General features: G+C 36.4%; 1 protein-coding gene across 3 annotated transcripts in view; it reads right to left on the bottom strand.

Annotated features, from left to right (window-relative positions):
- RAP1GDS1 (Rap1 GTPase-GDP dissociation stimulator 1) overlaps positions 1 to 18,376 on the bottom strand; it is a 94,980-nt gene that overhangs the window by 52,614 nt on the left and 23,990 nt on the right. For 2 of the 3 annotated variants that reach the window (XM_017822230.1, XM_017822232.1), the window contains exon 2: positions 8,354 to 8,464. In XM_017822230.1, the coding sequence (XP_017677719.1) occupies positions 8,354 to 8,464 (111 nt within the window). The remainder of the gene's footprint in view (positions 1 to 8,353; positions 8,465 to 18,376) is intronic. The other variant, XM_017822231.1, reaches the window with a different exon arrangement.

Genomic DNA, 18,376 nt, shown 5'->3' with positions numbered 1-18,376 from the left:
AACCTGAAATTGTGAATTACATGATGTTTAAATATAACTTTTTTTAAAAAAAAAAAAAAGTAGACAGCTTCCTTTGCCTCTGTATTGCATTTTCAAAAGGCAGGCATTTTCCTTTGCTTCTGTATTGCATTTCAAAAACGCAAACTAAAAAAAAAATATGTGTCAAGTCTATTATCTGGAACTGCTATTCACTGACGTCTTCCGCAAAGAAAAAATATGTAATAGTTAATCTTTATTGGGCACATTGTGTATTTAATGAATAGCACTTGGAATTTAACACTTGGATAAACATTTAACTATCTGGCACTAACTAAATACATCACTATTAGAGGGACTTTATGTAAAATATAATCCCACTAAGCGGTGATGATTACCACTCAGTATCATTAGGGTAAGCCAGTTTACTGCGAGACAGTCCAATAAAAAGCAGTCACCTTGATTTAGTATAGTTACATTGTATTAATATACTACATACAGAACTTATGATGAAACATTTCTGGATTATTTGTATACAGTGCCATGACAAGGCAACAGCTCCATGAGCTAAGACACAAGAAGCATCCTTCTTCAGCAAAAAGAAGGAACACTTTATAACACAGTATTTGAGCCAAAACTCCCTCTTATAAAATATCCATCAGGATCCCCAACTTTTAGCTGGATATTTGACTAGAAGTCTTCTCAGGTAAGCTTAACGACCTGCAATGAGCTTGATGGACTGAGATGGCCCAATTCAATTTGAACCCCTGGCTCTGCTACAAGAGATTATCTGCATCAGAGGCAGACTAGAAATTCTTGCTTGTACGAGTAGACTGGTCTAAGATGTGGGGTTTTGGTTTGATAGTTTCCTACCAGCAAACCCTTACTGCTGACGCAGCTATATTGCCAAAAACTACAAAAATAATAGAATTCTGTTTTGTTGGTAATGTTCTTTCAGAGGGACATGGTGTAAGGTACCGTAGAAACTGTCACTGTACTAAGATGGTTTCCATTCTTGCTAGTGCAAAAACAGGCCTAAGCCTTCCCTAACAGCAGAATATAAAACCTTCATCAGCGTTTTATGTACTATCTTCATTTTCTCACCAAAAATCTGAGTGTAAGCAGCTGTTGTAAAAGGCAGTGGGAATCACAGAGGGATGGCATCCATCACCACTTAGGTACCCACATTTAGCTTGTTTTTTTTCTTTCAAAAATGTTCTCTCTAAATCTTTTTCTCCCTTCTCCCATTTCTCTCGTTCCTCTAAAAGAAAATCTTATGCACTACTTTGATCCTTGTTACTCACCCTCTTAGTTTCATTTCTATTCCCTCTTCCTCCCTTGGTCTGAATAGACATTAAATGCATTATCCCCACACCACTGAAGTCCAAAGAAACTGGATTGAGATTTACAGAAGCTAAACAGACACCAGCTCATGTCTCCAATATGCAAAGAAAACAAATCATACAGGATACCGTGGGTAGCTCAGCGCTGCTACTAATATTTTCGCAGTTTCCAAGACAAACTAGGAATAATACAGTAGTAAAATCTTTGTCATGGGCTAAGGCCACTGTCTTCCTAAAGAATACTTTAATTTCAGTAGATAACTATAAATTTTAGCAGCCAGCAATAATCCTGTTGTTGTTTTATCTTTCTGGAGGAGGATATTCTAACTTTCATCTGCATATTTCCATTTTGTGGATATACACCACAGGTGTCTGCTGCTTGTTGGAACATTCAAGCTGGGATGCTTAGGTGTCAGGACTAACATTCAGGCATGTGTCTGCTGTGTCTAAGTATACATCCATGGGTGTCCTCCTCCTTCTAAGATCACAGGTAGGTGGCGTATAATAGGGATCATTGGAGGGCAGACCCAAGGAGGATCAAAAATCCACCTGGATGAGAGACTGCTGTTAAGAACAAAGGCAGATGCTGAAGATCAAAGAGGAATAAGAAAGCAGGGAAATGCTATTTGTCAATTAATTTAGTTCTACTTGCTATCAGTTGTTTTAATACGCCACTAATCCAATTAGTAGCATTTTCTACCCACTCGCTTGTGCTAAGCTATCTTGAGGTGCTTTTGCACTGGTTTGTGTTGCCACAGCTTACGTATTAGTAAAGTGTAGTAAAGCTATGGGGATGCTGAGAGCTAATTTTTCATTTACATGAAACAACTGTATCCAAAAGTTAATTCTATGTATGAGGGTCAAAATAGAACCTAAGGTATTTTATTTAAAGCTATAATGCTATGCAAGCACTCACAATCATGAAAGCATTGTTATTTGGCCACAATATGCATGAAATTATGGTCACCTGCTTTTACTCTTATTCTGTTCAAACAGTCTCTTCAAAACAGAAAAATGTTAGTCTGGTGATGTTTAAGGATATCTTTGTTTGAGCAAGCTGTGAAATGTGGAGTTCCACCTCCATGCTATGAAAGGGAATGGAGAAAGCTTAAAACACCTGGCCAATGGGAAAAAATGAAAGTGATTTCAGGAATGTTTGTGACTTAGAATAACTCTGCTAGGACAAAAGTTTCTACAACTTAATTTTTCTTATGTTTGGGGTGGGAAAAAGCATGTCTGTTACTTTCATGCTAACATGTAAAAGGATTGTGGAAAAAAATGATGAAGTGACTATTGCTTAATCCTCTGTGTACTAAAGACATACAAGGTTTCACTGAAGTCAGATGGCACTCTTGTGTTACAAGTTAAACAGATAGCTGCCTGACTCTTCAATAAATAAATAAGAACTATAATGAATGTCCAAAAAGGACATAGATAAAAATAGATAAAGCTCACTTTTGTCTTTTACAAATCAAAGGCATTAAAAGTAACAATAATTTTAAAATTTCAATTTTTTATTTTTTTTAGTTGAGCCCTGAATTAAACAATTACAAAACACTATCCCTAAATTCTCCATGATTTTTCTGCTCCACTAGAGGAATTGTTCCATCTTGCAACAATCATCACTGGCTATAGAAGATGATAGAATCTGCAATTCTGTCATCTTCTATGGCCAGTGAAGATCAGAAAAAGGAACATTAGGTATAGAAAGCACATGAGTACTAACTAAATTCAACAACATAGGGAAGCCATAGCTATAAAGAACAGAGGAAAACGAAGAATTTCCAACTCAAATATAACCTCAGTGTTAACATATGGTTGTGAGAACTGGAAATCCACCATAACATAGATGTCTTTCAAAGCAAGTGCCTACAGAGGATTCAGGGCATTGGATGTAAAATTTAATCGCTGATGAAGGAATGTGAGAAATCTGCAGTCTCTGCAGAAATCCAACACTTTCTTAAGCATTCCAGATGCTAACACATCCTCCTCTGTGATGCCTTCAAATAGGAACGAATGCATTTCAGAAAACCCACTGGTGACTTTCAAGAGAAAACCTGAACAAGGTGGTTAAGGTAGGAGGGCTGAGCTCATGATTCCAACACCATAAAGCTGGAACAGCAGGAAGTGATTGATGGCAAAGGCTTACTAGCAGTTGCTCACAGAGTTTGTAAAAATGATATTTTCTCTGACACAACAAAATCAGTATATTCAAAATAAAACATGGCTGCCGCATATAGCCAAAATACATTTGGGGGCAAAACAAAATATCACTAAGAAACTGTGTTCATTATGTAGAGAAGAATGACATACTGAAGTAGCCTTTGAAAAATGCTGAGATTTCCAGTTTCAAACATAGATTCACAATTTTCACGGGTCATGTGATGGTTCCTTGAGTTACCAGGTATCAGCATAGCTCAACGAACAGAAAATAGGGCATCTTAGCAAACACATCTTTAAGGTAAAGTGTATTATTTCAAAGCTTTCCAACATTTCTAAATTCCTCTCAAAACTGGGGCCCTGCCCTCTCACTTAAGATTTTTTTTGCTGGTCTGATTTTGCTTAACTATTTTTACATGTAACATGTAGACTCATACTCTTAGTCTCCCAAAACGTATGAGTTAAAAAAATGTTTCAAATGCATGTGCCAGTCTTTGCACTTCAATTACATGTCAGACATTTTCATAGCCAAGTGCTGAAGGCTGGGATTAGTGGGCATTTTCAGCCTCTTACATTGAGTACATCAGAGCCAAAAATATAATTCTCAGCAGATTTTCCAGATTTCTCATTTATCAAAACTGGGTTATTTATGTCTGCTATAACTTCTTGTATCTGAAACACAGTATGTCTGGACTAGCAATAACTTCTTTTTTTTTTTTTTTTGTTATTGCAATAATTATGTCCCAGAAAGTCTGTGGTTTAAAAGGAAATCTCTATTTCCTTTTTATTTTCTTTTTCTCAGGTAGTCCTTTCCTGCAGACCTCTATTTGGGGATCTTAGCTTAACAGCATTTTTTTGATAGACACAGTATTTATGAAATTACTCTTAATAGGTAAAAATTTGTATATATATTTGTTGATATAAAATTATGGTCAATATTGTTTTCTGTTGCATTTCCTTATACAAGACAACCAATTGTTCTCAATATCCCATAGTACATACCCATATTTTTCTTTGGGTGTGAGATACAAAATAAAGCATTTATATCACTTTACACTCCATATCACTGTAAACAGTCTGATCCCAGATCAGCAAAATTCTTTCTTTACAATAACACATCAAACCATGTCTGAATAGAAAGAATCCAAATTCTGTGGAGCAGACAATGGAGTAACTTGTGTTAATACACAGTTGTTAAAAGAAAACACATGCAACATATGAATTTCACTTCTTGATTCAGTAGAAGCCAGTATTTCATTTAATGCAAGGTTGACTGTTTTTTTGCTCCTAATATTGCTTATGGATCATGTACCCCAGCCTTCTCTTAAAAATCTGAATTAGGGAAAGTTTAGCAATCTAGAGAGGGTGAACGTTGGCAGGTGGAGAAATACCAAGCATTCCTGTTTTTCTTTCAGAAAGAAGGTGGACAGAATCTCAGCTTATGTGAACGAGGTAGATGCACAGAGGTGCAAAGAGCTGTGCCGTCTCACATTACCTGGGAATCTGGACTAATGTTACTGCAGCCTTATGGCTGCAAAGTTCCCAGATATGTCAGTTAACTTTACTGGGAATGAAGCAACTCCACAGAAAATGAGGTATGTTCTTACTATCCTGAATAATTTCTAGTTTCTAATTTCTACTCTTCTGTTATTGTTGCCTCTTTCATCTTGAACTCCTCAGTTTTACCTAGTGCCAGAAGCTAGGCCATATATGACTGGCCTCAGCCAGAAGTGCTGGTGACAGATAAGAACTAAAATACTTGCATAAATAGGAATATACATATTTCCAAGCAATGTCTCCTAAGGAAACCGCCTGCAGCTTTTTCAGACCTGGCTCTCAGATGTGAAGGGCTACACAACTATCTCCCTAGACAAATAGTAGCTAAAACAATTTGAATTTGGTTTGCCAAATATTTACCAACAGTTATCACATTCAGCTATCTGACTCATCCTTGTGTGTATGCATACACCTTAATGTGACTGGTGTGACAAATACCATAATATCTCGTAAAGTCAGACAGGAGCTATCATATTCCAGGGCACCACCTGTCTAGGATTATCAAAACATCAGCTTTGAGAAAGAGCATGAAAAACAAAAGAAAAACCATCAGATTACATAGAAAGAAATGAAAAGTTCCAATATTAATCATAACTTTGCCATCTCTTTCTATACAGTAAACATTATGAGAAGAAAGTAATGTTTTAACATAATGAAAATTTAAAACATTGTATGCAAAGTAAATGGAACTATAATTGTCACTGCATTGTTAGAGACCAGGGAACTTTGATTTCTGCAGCAACCACAACCCTATGCTGCGTGCATAGAGATACCAATTAAAAGCAGCATAATGGTCACTGAAATGTTCCTATGTATATGCAATATGCAGAATCGAAATTGTGCAAACAATTCTTTCCTTTGCTGAAAATCTGAGTGTTGTATTAATACTGGGTTTAACTGCTGATCTTGGCTGGCAGTAGATGGGAGTGGGTTGCATTACTGTATTAGTAATGTACTGAATTTTATATAAGATAGAATAATACTTTTGTCTCCAAGTCTTAATGAAGTGAATAAAACTCACTTCTGTGACTTACAATACCACTGTGAACTCCCAATGAAATCACAGTCCTATAAAATTATTTTAAAATAGACTCTATTCCTTGTGTGGCTTATTTCTCTAGTGTTACTCTAATATGATGATTTACTGAACTATAAGCAGAATGTATACCTCATTAATACAATCAAACACATGGAAATATACTAAAAGAGAGAAGAATAACTATTTAAGAAATCTTATTTAAATTATTTCTGCATTACAATTAACATACTTTCATATTAAAAAATTGATTTCTAATTATTATTGTGTAATAATTTATAAACTGACACAGAGGTACAGTGTGTATCTCATATCTAGATATCATATATATGATAATAAAGACTGTAACTAAAAATCAATAAAATCCATTTTAAGATGTTAACTGTATGGATGAGAACTATGAGAAAGTATATAGAAAGCTGATTCTGTATCTATTTGTTGAACCAATCTATTACATGCAATTTACCTCATAAAGTCTTTTGAATGTACTGCTGTTCTCACAAAATTATCCCAAATCAGAAGTCTGTCTTCTATGAGGATTTTTTCCCCCCCAAATCATCAGACTATCTTGAGAAATAAAGTCTGTTGTCCAAAGAGACTTGGCAAAACTTAGGTATTGGAAGTGTCCCGTACCCTTGACAGAGCATCGATATACTGGTTCCTAAATTACCAGCAAGCTGTTGAAAAAAATGTCCTATCTAACCCATCTAGTTTTCAGAGTCTGTTGTTTAAGTTGTCCTCAATCTTGGGCAACTGAAAATATGTGGAGATATGTATCATATGGCAGCTCACCAGGTTTATATTCATATTACTGACTTACATGCAAAGAGCCTGGTAAATGATGCAGAGATTAAATTTTCTAAAACTACCCAAAAGAGAGATGTCAGAATCCTAATAATCTGTTTATCTGATCTGGCAGCTATAAGACTAAAAGAGAAAATATTTTGGAAGGAAGAGCAAAGCCCTAGACTGAGAGGGAAGAGAGTCATGTGGATGCAGGGAAGCATCAGTAAGTTTTCCATACATTAATCAAAATTACTGTGCATCTGCCAAACTTGTTCTGTAACACATCTACGTGACCTTCAGAGGCAAAATGGTAAACTCAGTTATTTACACAAGTATATTCTCACTTTTCATAACATCTTCCTTTAGTACTTATTGTTCAAGTATTAGACTTAAAGGTACTGGAAATACCAAAGCCAACTGGAGGTTGGATTAAAGTACTAGATACACCTTATAAATAAATCCATAAGAAAAATGATTCAGCAACTTCAAAAAATGGGTTATTCTAAACCCCAAATATTTTATTACTTCCTGGCTGACATCCCCTTACAAAATAATCAGAATTAAAAACTGACTATCATTAAATGCAGAGGCCATTATAATGCATTTTTTACTTGATATGGATGGTGCTAATATTCAGTTGTGAAAAACCTCATGAAGTATTTTACACCAATTAAGCTAAAAGGCTGTGATTTGTAGAATACTATCATGGGAAAAAACCCAAGACTTATTAATAGTATATACTTTTGAGTGTATTGATATTTCCAAAGGGCTAACTTTTTTTTAAATGAAGAATTTTTAACCATGGCTTGTAACTATCCTGAGAGGTCTTTCAACTTGAAATTGTACACGCCTTTTTCTTCTGCCACAATCTGAAGCACTAAGAAAGCTGAACTCAAGAAAGTCTTATCAACTGTCATCTTCATGTACCTTACCTTTCTGTTCACTAAGAGTGGGGACATGCATTCTACAGTTTTTGGTGAAAAACACATCTTGTTCCCTTCTGATGTTAATTTTTTATCATACTACATATCAAATTTGTACTATCTTTGGACATCCAGCCTAGTTCTGCTGATTGAAGCTCTTGGAAATAAGACATCTGTGATCAAAAGTATGAGGAAAATACATCACAAATAGGAAATCATACTCTTTCAATCAGAATTAGCAAGCAGCTCCCTTATCCCTCTCCTCATCTTATCAGGCTTATTTCTCCATCTCTGTTCTTTTTCTCTTGAACGATCAATTAGAAAAGTAATTGTGTTACTTCATCATATTGGTAAAAGGACTGGACTACAGCTGTTCTAAATATTCAAGCGTTTACCTGTCACTGTCTTCATTGTTACCTGAATGTTACAGATATACAGGTTAAAAATACCTTCTCAGAACAGCCAATCCAACAGCCTACTGCTTGACTGAGTCTTTCTGCCACATTTTAATACCTCCATTTTAATTCAGTGATTTCATATGATTTAAAATTTGAAAGGTCCATACAACTTACTGTTTTGTGCCAGAGCTTGAAGCAGACAGTCCAAGCATCCCTCCAAGCTATCTGCTGTGCTGTCAGTGGTTGTTATCTTCAGCTTTTTCAGGGCATCACTTAAATTATCTGCTTGGTAAATACAAAGAAAAGAGAAATCAGTGTTCTCATCAATTTGGTAATAGCACTAAAGCCTTGAATGTAAATACTTAGTGTAAAATAAAGAATTTCTGTATCAATGAAGAAGGCATGTATGGTCTGTGTTCTGAGGATACAAAAAGCCAAGAGTCAAAGGTTATAGATGAAATTAAACTTGTCAAATTTATATGTACATTTATCATTCTGCATTTGAGAAAAGATGTCAGCAGGCACTTTATGAAATGTCACCGAATAGTAATCTAGCCATCAGTATTTTCTCATCCTAACTGGTGCAGAAAACCAGGAGCCATTTCTTTGCATCTATCTTTGTGTGCAAGAATAACATAGAATGAAAATAAGCATATCTTGATTTTTTTCATCAGTAAAGGGAAAATAATTGAAAATGCCCATTTCTGCATGCTGTGTAGGCTTTCATCTTAGTTATACATTCACAGATTCCTAGTGCTAAGCTTACAGCCCTTTAAGTATTTTGCCATTTTCCAAAAAGAATGTTACAAGCATCATTGCTTATATTTATATATGTTTTACTGTGTTAACTCTTTAAATTCAACTGATCTGTAGAAACAGATGGCATTTTCTTGAAATAAGAAAGTTCTGTTGTGGACTTTAGATAATTAACCCTTTCCCTCTTTAAAAAAAAACACTGCCCAATGCAAATGACATAATATCATTCTCAAAAGATGCACATTTTTCCCCATAAAGGTCAGGGTAGTAGGACCGTTACCATTTTGAAAATTCTGTCTATTCACGAGCAAGGTTTAAGTGCTGGCAGCTGCAGCCTGAGTCTCCTTGGTAAGACTGCTGATGACTAACCTCACTCTGCATGGACTGTTCTTCAAAAATGAGTGCTGATTCAGTTTCCATGCCAACTCTGACAGTAAGCAGAAAGCGTTACTCAAAACAAATAATGTTAAATAATGTCTAGCTGTCCCTTGTTTCCCAGTGGCTAATCCAAGAGCCTTGACCCAAACCCAGCTGAACTCTAGGTGCAGTTTCTTTGCAATGCATCACCGGTATCTTCTGAGGCTGAATGGCAGCCAGCGCTGCCTTAAAGTTTCACACCAACATAGGAAGCCCCTTTCATAGGTTGGCACCTACTGTGCTTTGCCTCCTCTTCACCTGCCTACATATGGGATGGTGCAAAGGAAAGGAATGGAAACATAGCAGGCATCCCGTGAAGAGGGTGGAATCTCACTCCTGGAACTGCTCTGTTTCTCAGCCAAAGCTGTGGCTTTGTTCCACGTCCATTTTTTATTAGCACATGCTTTTGCAGTTCAATATCCCATACAGATAAAGGTAAGGTACTTAATTTTTAAAGTGCTCAGTATTTATGAATGAAATTGTTTATATGTTTCTATGACCAATCTGTTCATTAATAAACGTGTTCTTAGCAACACTATACCCAGGATTCCCATTACTCCTAAATGCAGAGAGCCAGCAGCATACTGGGAACTCTATAAAAGCCTTTGTGGCAACTGCACTTAGTTGTTCTCCTTGAGATCTTAAACCTGCCTCCCTACCGTCTCTCCTTGCTATGCTGAACTCCCAACTCCTTGAACAAGCTAGAAGGGAAAAAAGCCCTAAATTTACTTTCCTTCATACTCATGTTACTCTGTAGCAGCTTACTGCAGCACCTTTCTTGAATGACATTTAACTAACAGTAAAATTGACCATGCACTGCAAAGTATCGCTGGTTAAATACATTATTCAGGAAATAACATTGGAATTTGTCAAGAGACACAGGTGTAGAGTACTCAATGACCAGTCTCAGTACTACAACTGTGCACTCCACCTCCTCTTATATTTTCTTCACCTGCCTCCATCTCATATTCTTACCTTCAGTTTTCTGCTAATACAGCACGAAGTCTCTTCCCCCCTTACAGGCATCTCTCCATATATTCACACATTTAACTTTTAAACTCTAGAAACATTTATAGTAAGAGTACTAAATCTACTATACAGATAAAAACCAGGGGCTCCTACAATCTGGGGAAGAAGAAAATACATTGGTAAGAAATCCACCTTCACATCAGATTTTGCAGACTATGAGGAGAGGTTATTGTAATCAGAGAGCACACACAGACTTTATTTTTCTCTTACAGCCTCTTCTACCTCATACGCTCAATAGATCCCACTTATTATTTCATTTTTGTGTGCAGAGATGGGTGCTTTATCTCAAATACCTGTAATTTCTTCCACTCCACGCCACATCAGAACCTGCAATAGAGTTAGGAAAGTCTCTCCAGTTGTTCTTCCTACCTCCCCATTCTGCTCAGTGCCATGTTAAGCTTCTGTGGGTGAAGGCCACTATTTTAATACTATACAATTGCATATGACATGCGGAATGATGCATTTAGGGCAAAATTGTCAAATGTGACTGTCCAAATGTTTCATTCCCTAGGACAAACAATTCATTTTTTCATGGTACTGAGCATGTGCATGTCCCACTGACATACATAAACATTAAACTGCAAATTAAGACACACTTCAAGTATCAATGGACACTTGTAGCAACGGTGTACCATATTACCTTTAAAATATCTTATGAAACCATGATGCACTATGTCCCAAACTGCCACTTTACTGGGTATACTTGGATGCTACAAGTACTTTAAAAATAATAATAGAAAACAATTAATAAAAAAAATAAAAACATATGCATTAAGTGTGTTTCTAAAATAAATTCCACTAATCCTTGATTTTTTAATAACCCTACAACTCTAAACTTCTTGCAGCTTGGGATTTACTCACTCTGTGCTATAGAAGAAAACATAAGTAGGAATACTGTAGAAACAACAAATCTTTTGATACAATGTCAGAAGGCCAAGAGCACAGAGGGAAAGAGAACACCCTTCAAGAAAAAATTTATTTGCTCACTTCTGTCATAGCCAGTCTCCTTTCTAAAAAGTCAACACCTTGAAAGATACAGTTACTGTCAAAACCCGAGAATCTTGGACATATGCAAATACACCTTAAACAGATTCAGGAGTTTTGTTATTATATAATTTTTGTTTCTGTTGTTGTTCTGAAAAGCACAAACCCTTACAGTCTGAGATGACACTGACACAGATATTCAGAGAGAAAGGGCTGTCATGTTCTAGAGGGCTCTTATCATATAATCACACAAGGCTTCCCAACTTCTGCAGTTTCACAATTGCCCTAAACCTGTCATTTAGGGAAGAAGCTGCAGAAGCTTGTCTTCCAGGTACAAAACCCCTGTTGTTTTCTTGTGATCATCTCTTGCTTACTTTAATGTCTCTTTCTCTCCTTCTAGAGAAGCTGCTTTCAGTAGGCTTGTTACTACATAGGCTGATCAGATTCTCAGCAATAAAACCTCATTGGAGAAAAACAATATAAATAATCTTTTTCGCTGAGTATCACAGAAATCTGAATAAGTAGATTTTGTGGGCAAGGTGGGTAAGATTAGGATGGTAAAGGTAAAAATAGACTACTAATGTTCCCTATGGCACAGTTGCTCAACAATCTGGTATCAGATTGTGAAATTGTGAGGCATCAAGTCTGAAGTTTAACAGAAGTATCAACTATTTTGTTGATGACCCCAAGCACAGGATGTCTCTCACACTTGCTGGCTTACTGTACTGCTTTCAGAAGAATTAGTTATCTTATCTGGACAAAAAGCTCAGAATCCCACAGATCTTAATCCTATATAACCTAATGATACAAACTGGTAAGTGAAGAAGTGGAGTCTGCCAAGAGCTGTCAGACCTGTCTGCCCATTCCACCTACTGTTGCATTTTTTTTCCCCATAACTGCTCCTGCACAAACGCACCTAAAAAATGATATGGTTTAAATACTATGGTTGCCCACATTGCTTTTGGTGTCACAGTACTACTATTATCTCTTGCAAACTATTTCTATCTCTTGTGCAGACATTTTTACAGAAAAAAATTAGTCAGAAACTAACATAAGTGAATGTTTTAATATTTAATTTCATTTCACCATACTCTATTTTTCTGAGAGCTTTTCTGCGACTCATTCCTGTTTTCAATCACTAACTTGTTTTATGCAGAAGACTATTCTTTTATCTTGTGAAAACTGGGTAGTTGATCAACCTTGTTCAGGGTCAAGACCACAGGAGTGCTGGTTAGACCACAAAAAGTCTGATAAGGTACCCAGCAGGCAGCTTCTGTGGGCAAGAACCAACTTGCTAATTTTGCTGTGAGTTCACATCATCTTCACCCAAATCACAGAAAATGCCCTCTTCCAAGACTGATGTTAAAAAAATTATTTAGAATGTCTTAGTTGAGTATTTAAATGGGCATCTTTTGTCTGGACTGTTTGTTTTTCATATATTTGTATTATTTTTCGAGTATGGATATTTTCTCTGAAAATGAACACTTTGAACATATTAACGTTGCCTATATCTTTTGATTGACACTTAGTCTGCTGTTGTTATTAAAGAGACTATTACATTATACATCCAACTTAACAGATAAGGAATTCAAAATTAATAGATATTGAAATGAGACATACTGAAACAGGCTGATCAGATAAGAAGTTCAAGCAGTTCTGCTATTATATGGATGGTGGCTGTATTAATGCCAGAGCCTTTTGATTCTGTTTCACTGCCTCTCAGGAAACAATGACACATCAAAGTGAGCAGAAGGAATGTGCCATTTTATGGGTCTCCTTGTAATAATGGCATAAATGTCTTACAAATTTAAGTGCATATGACTAGACTTCAGAAACTACTTAATTTTCTTGTATGAACTTTAACTTATTAGAATTTCAGTATAAACTAACCTATATAGGCAATCCACCACAGACTCACCACAGTTGTTTTTGACAAAAAGTGTATTCTGAGGTTATATTATTTGAAAACCTAGGAACTGACACGAAGATCAGACTCATAATCCATTTAGGGGAACATCCAGCTCCCAAGCCATCATTACCCCAAGCTCTTCCCTTCTGATACCATCAGTGTGTCTACTCTAATGCAGACCCTACACCACCAGCAGAGCACTAAACCATATTCAGTGGTGCCTGAGGTGCCCTGTGGTGTATAACAAGTATCTGACCTTGATAACCTCCCACAGGGTGGTGGTGGTTTGTTGATCCTGAAGAGTAGGCACATTTGGCCTGAATTATTTTTTGGAGCAGAAAGCCCAACAACTGGTGAGATCTCTAGCATGCCTTTGGTTTTTAATGACCCCAGATGCCACCTCTCCTTCTTCTCCATAGGAAACAGAAGACTGGCCCAAAATTAGGAGAGCCCCTTAGTTCCCAAGACATTGAATAAGCTGTCAGAAATGGACACAATAAGTCCTTTTTGAATCTGTATAAGGAAAAACTAAGACACTTCTTGGATAATTTATAAGAAGATATCTAGTCCCATACAAGTGTTCATCCACCTAGACATGCAAAATACCTCAAATGCAGAGTTTATTGAGGACAAAAGAATTTTGTTCTCATACTTAGTCTATTGCCAAAAAATACTCCATCTTCAGCTGTCTTTGTAGACAGCTGCCCTCAGGTGCTCCCAAGTGTACAGTGGTTTCTGTCAAATCACACGAATCCATCATTAGAAAAACACTTTGTTCTTAGTCCATCTGGGAAATTTCTAAAATTGGCATCTAATCAGGAGGTACCTATATGCTGTCAGAGGGTAGCGACAGGGGTAAAGAATTAATTTTTGGTAAGTAATGCCTGGAGACCTGGTAAGGACAGACAAGACCAAATGGTCTTTGATAATGCAGAGGTCAACGGTTTTGTTGGGAAACAAACAGGAAACAGAAAACGATTTTGCCACTGTTAAATTATTAACTATACACCCACAACCCACACTTTTAATACTGCATACATCTCCTGGCACCTCATGTTGCAAATGACATGCTGCAGAAGAGGCACAGGCATGGCTGAGCAAAGGTAAGGAACAACTGCTCCCCAAGAAGTTAAATAGACAAGGACTTTTCATTGTGCAAAAAAAAAAGGTGTAGATTTGTGGAATCAGAAATAAGACTAAGGTAACTAAAAGAAAGCTAATAATTACTGTTTCTTTTAACACAACAACTAAAATGCCAAAATTAAATTATCAAGCAACAAACTTAAAACCGACAAAGTATATTTTCACACCACACATAATGGAAACATGGAACTGTTAAGAAGCTGGAACCATAAACAGTTTCACTCCATGCATGGCTACTAATACTATGATATGTGTAACAATTCTGGATTAGGAAGTTCCTACATGCCAGATTACTGGAAACTGGGAGAATACCTCCCTGTATTTGTGCTACTCCTGTCCCTGCCCTGCCCACTGTTTTCCCAGACATGAGCTACTGGTCATTCACTGTCAGAAACAGAATAATTGGGTGCACTGACTTTTGGCTACGGGTGGTGACATGGCATTTGTTGTCACACTGTGCCTCAGTGCCCTGGTTCACCAAGAGAAGAAGCTGGCCAAGCAAACCTACCCAGATATGTTTGGACTTTACTGGGCCATCTGCCTGGATCCAGCAAGCTGAAAAAGATTTTGGATTCTGTAGTTTCTCTACAGTCACTGAGGTAATTCCCATGTTTATCAGTTGCCCCTTTGTGCTGACGCTGATCCTGGCCCTAAACCAGATTAACATTTAAATCCATGAATCCAAACATCTTAATCAGGAAGGAACTTTTTTTTTAAAAACAGAAATCCTGTTTATTTGTTTCTGTCCTACCCTGTCCATTGAGGTGGGTTAATGTTTTTTTTCCAACAAATTTTCTAGTTCTAGGGATATACTGATAGATCTTTAACTGCAGGGCTCCTGCTGCAACCTGTCTTTACTTAGGTACATTTGCTCTACTTTTCTAGCATAGTAACTAATTTTAATGAGAGTGCCTATTTTTGTCAACAGTTCAGCTGCTTCATTCTTAAACACTTTCTGAATCTTAGATATATACCATCTGGTCTTAGAGACTTGTTACTCTTTCATTTATCCACTTGTTTCTGCATCTGTTCTTCTGACATGGGACTTCATTTTTATTACCTGAAAATACTGACATGCAATGATTCATTGCCACCTGAGCACTAAGTTACCTAATTATTTTTTGTAATTATCAGCTGAGCCTATACACACTAATAACTACTTAGTCAGTTGTATTCAAAATCAGGATAGAAACCTGAAAAAAGAGACATCAGTCAGCATTCAGTTCATTTGGAATCTCTTGTCAATGCAAAATTTTCATTTTGTTGCTGAATTTTGGTTATTTTTAAACAAAAAGAGTGGTGTGTTGCTGGGGTCTTTTTACTACTTCTGAACTCCATCAATAATATGTTCATGAGTAAAATTAAAAGGATCAACTGTTACTCTCTCAGTAACAGAGATTAGCTAAAATTACTTTTATTGCTTGTTTTCTGGTGGGTTTTTTTTGCCTTGGAGGAAATTTGGAAGATATTTGAAAATAATTTCATGTATTATTATTACTGTAGTCACAGATAAACAACAGACACTAGTATAAACATATTTACACTACAACAAAGTATATTGACCTGTAGCTGCTCTAATTGGTTTCTGAACACTAATGATCCTTTTCCTACTATTTAAATCATAGGTTGCAAAGACTAGACTGTAAGAATGACATTTCAGAATATTTTACAGAACCTTAGAGGATTTTTGTCTCTTTCCTAGGAAAATGTGGTACAGATTTAGGTATCTTTATATTTCATAATTAAACACTGAAGATCTGGAATTATCTTAAGGTCCAAAGAAACTGATCAAAATTCAGTGAAATCAACGTAACAACTTGTACTGGTTTATAAAAAGCCCTAAGAGATCTTGCTTAAAATCAGACTTAAAAGAAGAATTACACTTAACTGACAGATAACTGCACATTTTATTTTCATATAGTCTGTTTTCTCCAAGTGCCTGATCTTCACTGAGTCACATTATGAAAACCCAGGAGACATGCCGGGCATAACAGAAAATACTAATTGGGACTTTCGATAGACACAAGCCTTTAAATTCTCACTGGGGCCTTAGTGAGCAAGAAACACACAACATCATCTGCAATCAAAACTGAATCCACTTCAGTGGCTTTATTCAATGCTCCGTTATAAAACTGATAATAAAGAAGGTAGATGCCTGTTTTATCCTAAGTGATGTGCTGTGTCACGATTAGCCAAATCTCAAGTGGTCTGGGTACTGAATGGAAGAAAAATCTCTTATTGTCTTCACCCTAAGTAATACATGATTTTCCTCTGTGCATTTTTTTTAATTCTTATATGTTCGTATGACTCTTATAAATATATTTCACAAAGTAATGCATATCACCATTAATTTCTTCAGAGTCACCCTACAGAATAGATCTGATCTTTTTCCCTTACTGCATAGAAAGTTCTATAAAGACAATCTTTATGTGAACACACCATCATCAGAAATAAGAGCTCGGGCACAGATTTATGTCAAAACCAAAAGAAAGTTATAAAACGTGTAGCACAACCTAAGCCTTTAAATACCAAGTTCTGTTAGGGCTCATTTTTTAAATATCCTGTGAATACATCTAACGCAGGCAACAAATACCTGTGCATCATGGTGTATATGGATTTTCCTTACTCTGTGTAACTGGCTAACAAAAACATGTTATTTAATAGATAAAATGTTCTCACACTGATAGATTGTGTCAAAGCCTACGCTACTGGCCAAGCTGTGGAAAAGCACTAGGGTCAGGGGCTTTGCTGTCTCTAGACAAATGCACTGAACAGGTTGTTTGGAAAAAAAGAAAATAAACATCCAATTAAGAATTTGAAAGCACTCTGTCTAAGAGCACCACTGTGCACCTCTGCCTGCTCAGTGCGGTGGGTGTTACGCTCCCTCCTCCTCCTGCCTCTGATCTGCAGCAATGCAATATGTGATGGCTCACGTGATGAATGCTTGCGAGAAGGGAGTGCAGGCTGCAAGTCACCTTGCTTTCAGTACTGCTTGTCTCCTTATCAGTCCTTGCTGAAGGACAAGAGAATGACCACTACGAAGTAGAGAGGTTTCTTCCGGGATCTAAGCTACTATAGGATGCAATGAACTGACTTTATGAATGAGCCAACCAGTTTGCCACCATATGTAGCCACAGTACTCAGTTTTCTCTTTCTATTTTCAACCAGATTCTGTCTTTTTAACCCAAACTACCGGAATGAATTGTTTGGTTTGGTGGCCTACCACACCAGCTCTCAAGAACCGCTAAAATTATGCAATTCCCAAGTAATCAATTGTCAGTATATTATCATGTACTAGCTGGTATTTTCATCCAAAGGGATGACTCTGAGTCTCAAATACCTGAGAATATCAGGTTACATTTCTCAATATACATTTTTTAGCTTTCATATCTGGGAAAAACCCAAGAACTTGAAAATATAAACTAGATATTACAGAAGTAAACAGAAACAACCCAAAGGCTTACCCTTTACAAAATAATACCTTTATAAGCCAATCTCAATTACTTTTTTCATGTTGCTCATCATTTGTGCTTTTCAAGCTTCACTGTGGTTTTTTTCCAATTATACACATACTTGGCACTGTTGCATTAAGTTGGTTAGATTTACACAAACACTATTACTTACTAATATAATTCCCCAAATAAGTAAAATATGTATCTGTGCAAAAGTTGCATGACTTCCATATTATAAGATCTCCAGATTTCCTTTACCTTAGACACAGGTAAGCATATACAAATACATACAGTATATACATACATTACCACAAACAAAAGAATTGCTAAAGTGATATCAGGTTGCATACTCAGGTTTTAAAAACAAAAAAAGTTCCGGAATTAAATCAACCCATATATATTTCACCATGTAAAATATTTACGAGACAATACAGTGCATGTCAAGATGTACACATGAAGAATACTGTTTTATCCAAGGGACACCAATCTCTTTCAGGAAAAATGTTC

This window comes from Lepidothrix coronata, unplaced genomic scaffold (genome assembly GCF_001604755.1).
Source record: "Lepidothrix coronata isolate B3197 unplaced genomic scaffold, Lepidothrix_coronata-1.0 Scaffold96, whole genome shotgun sequence".
Classification (NCBI taxonomy): Eukaryota; Metazoa; Chordata; class Aves; order Passeriformes; family Pipridae; genus Lepidothrix; species Lepidothrix coronata.
The sequence above is the reverse complement of the archived record's forward strand: the minus strand, read 5'-3'. Positions and strand labels throughout refer to the sequence as shown.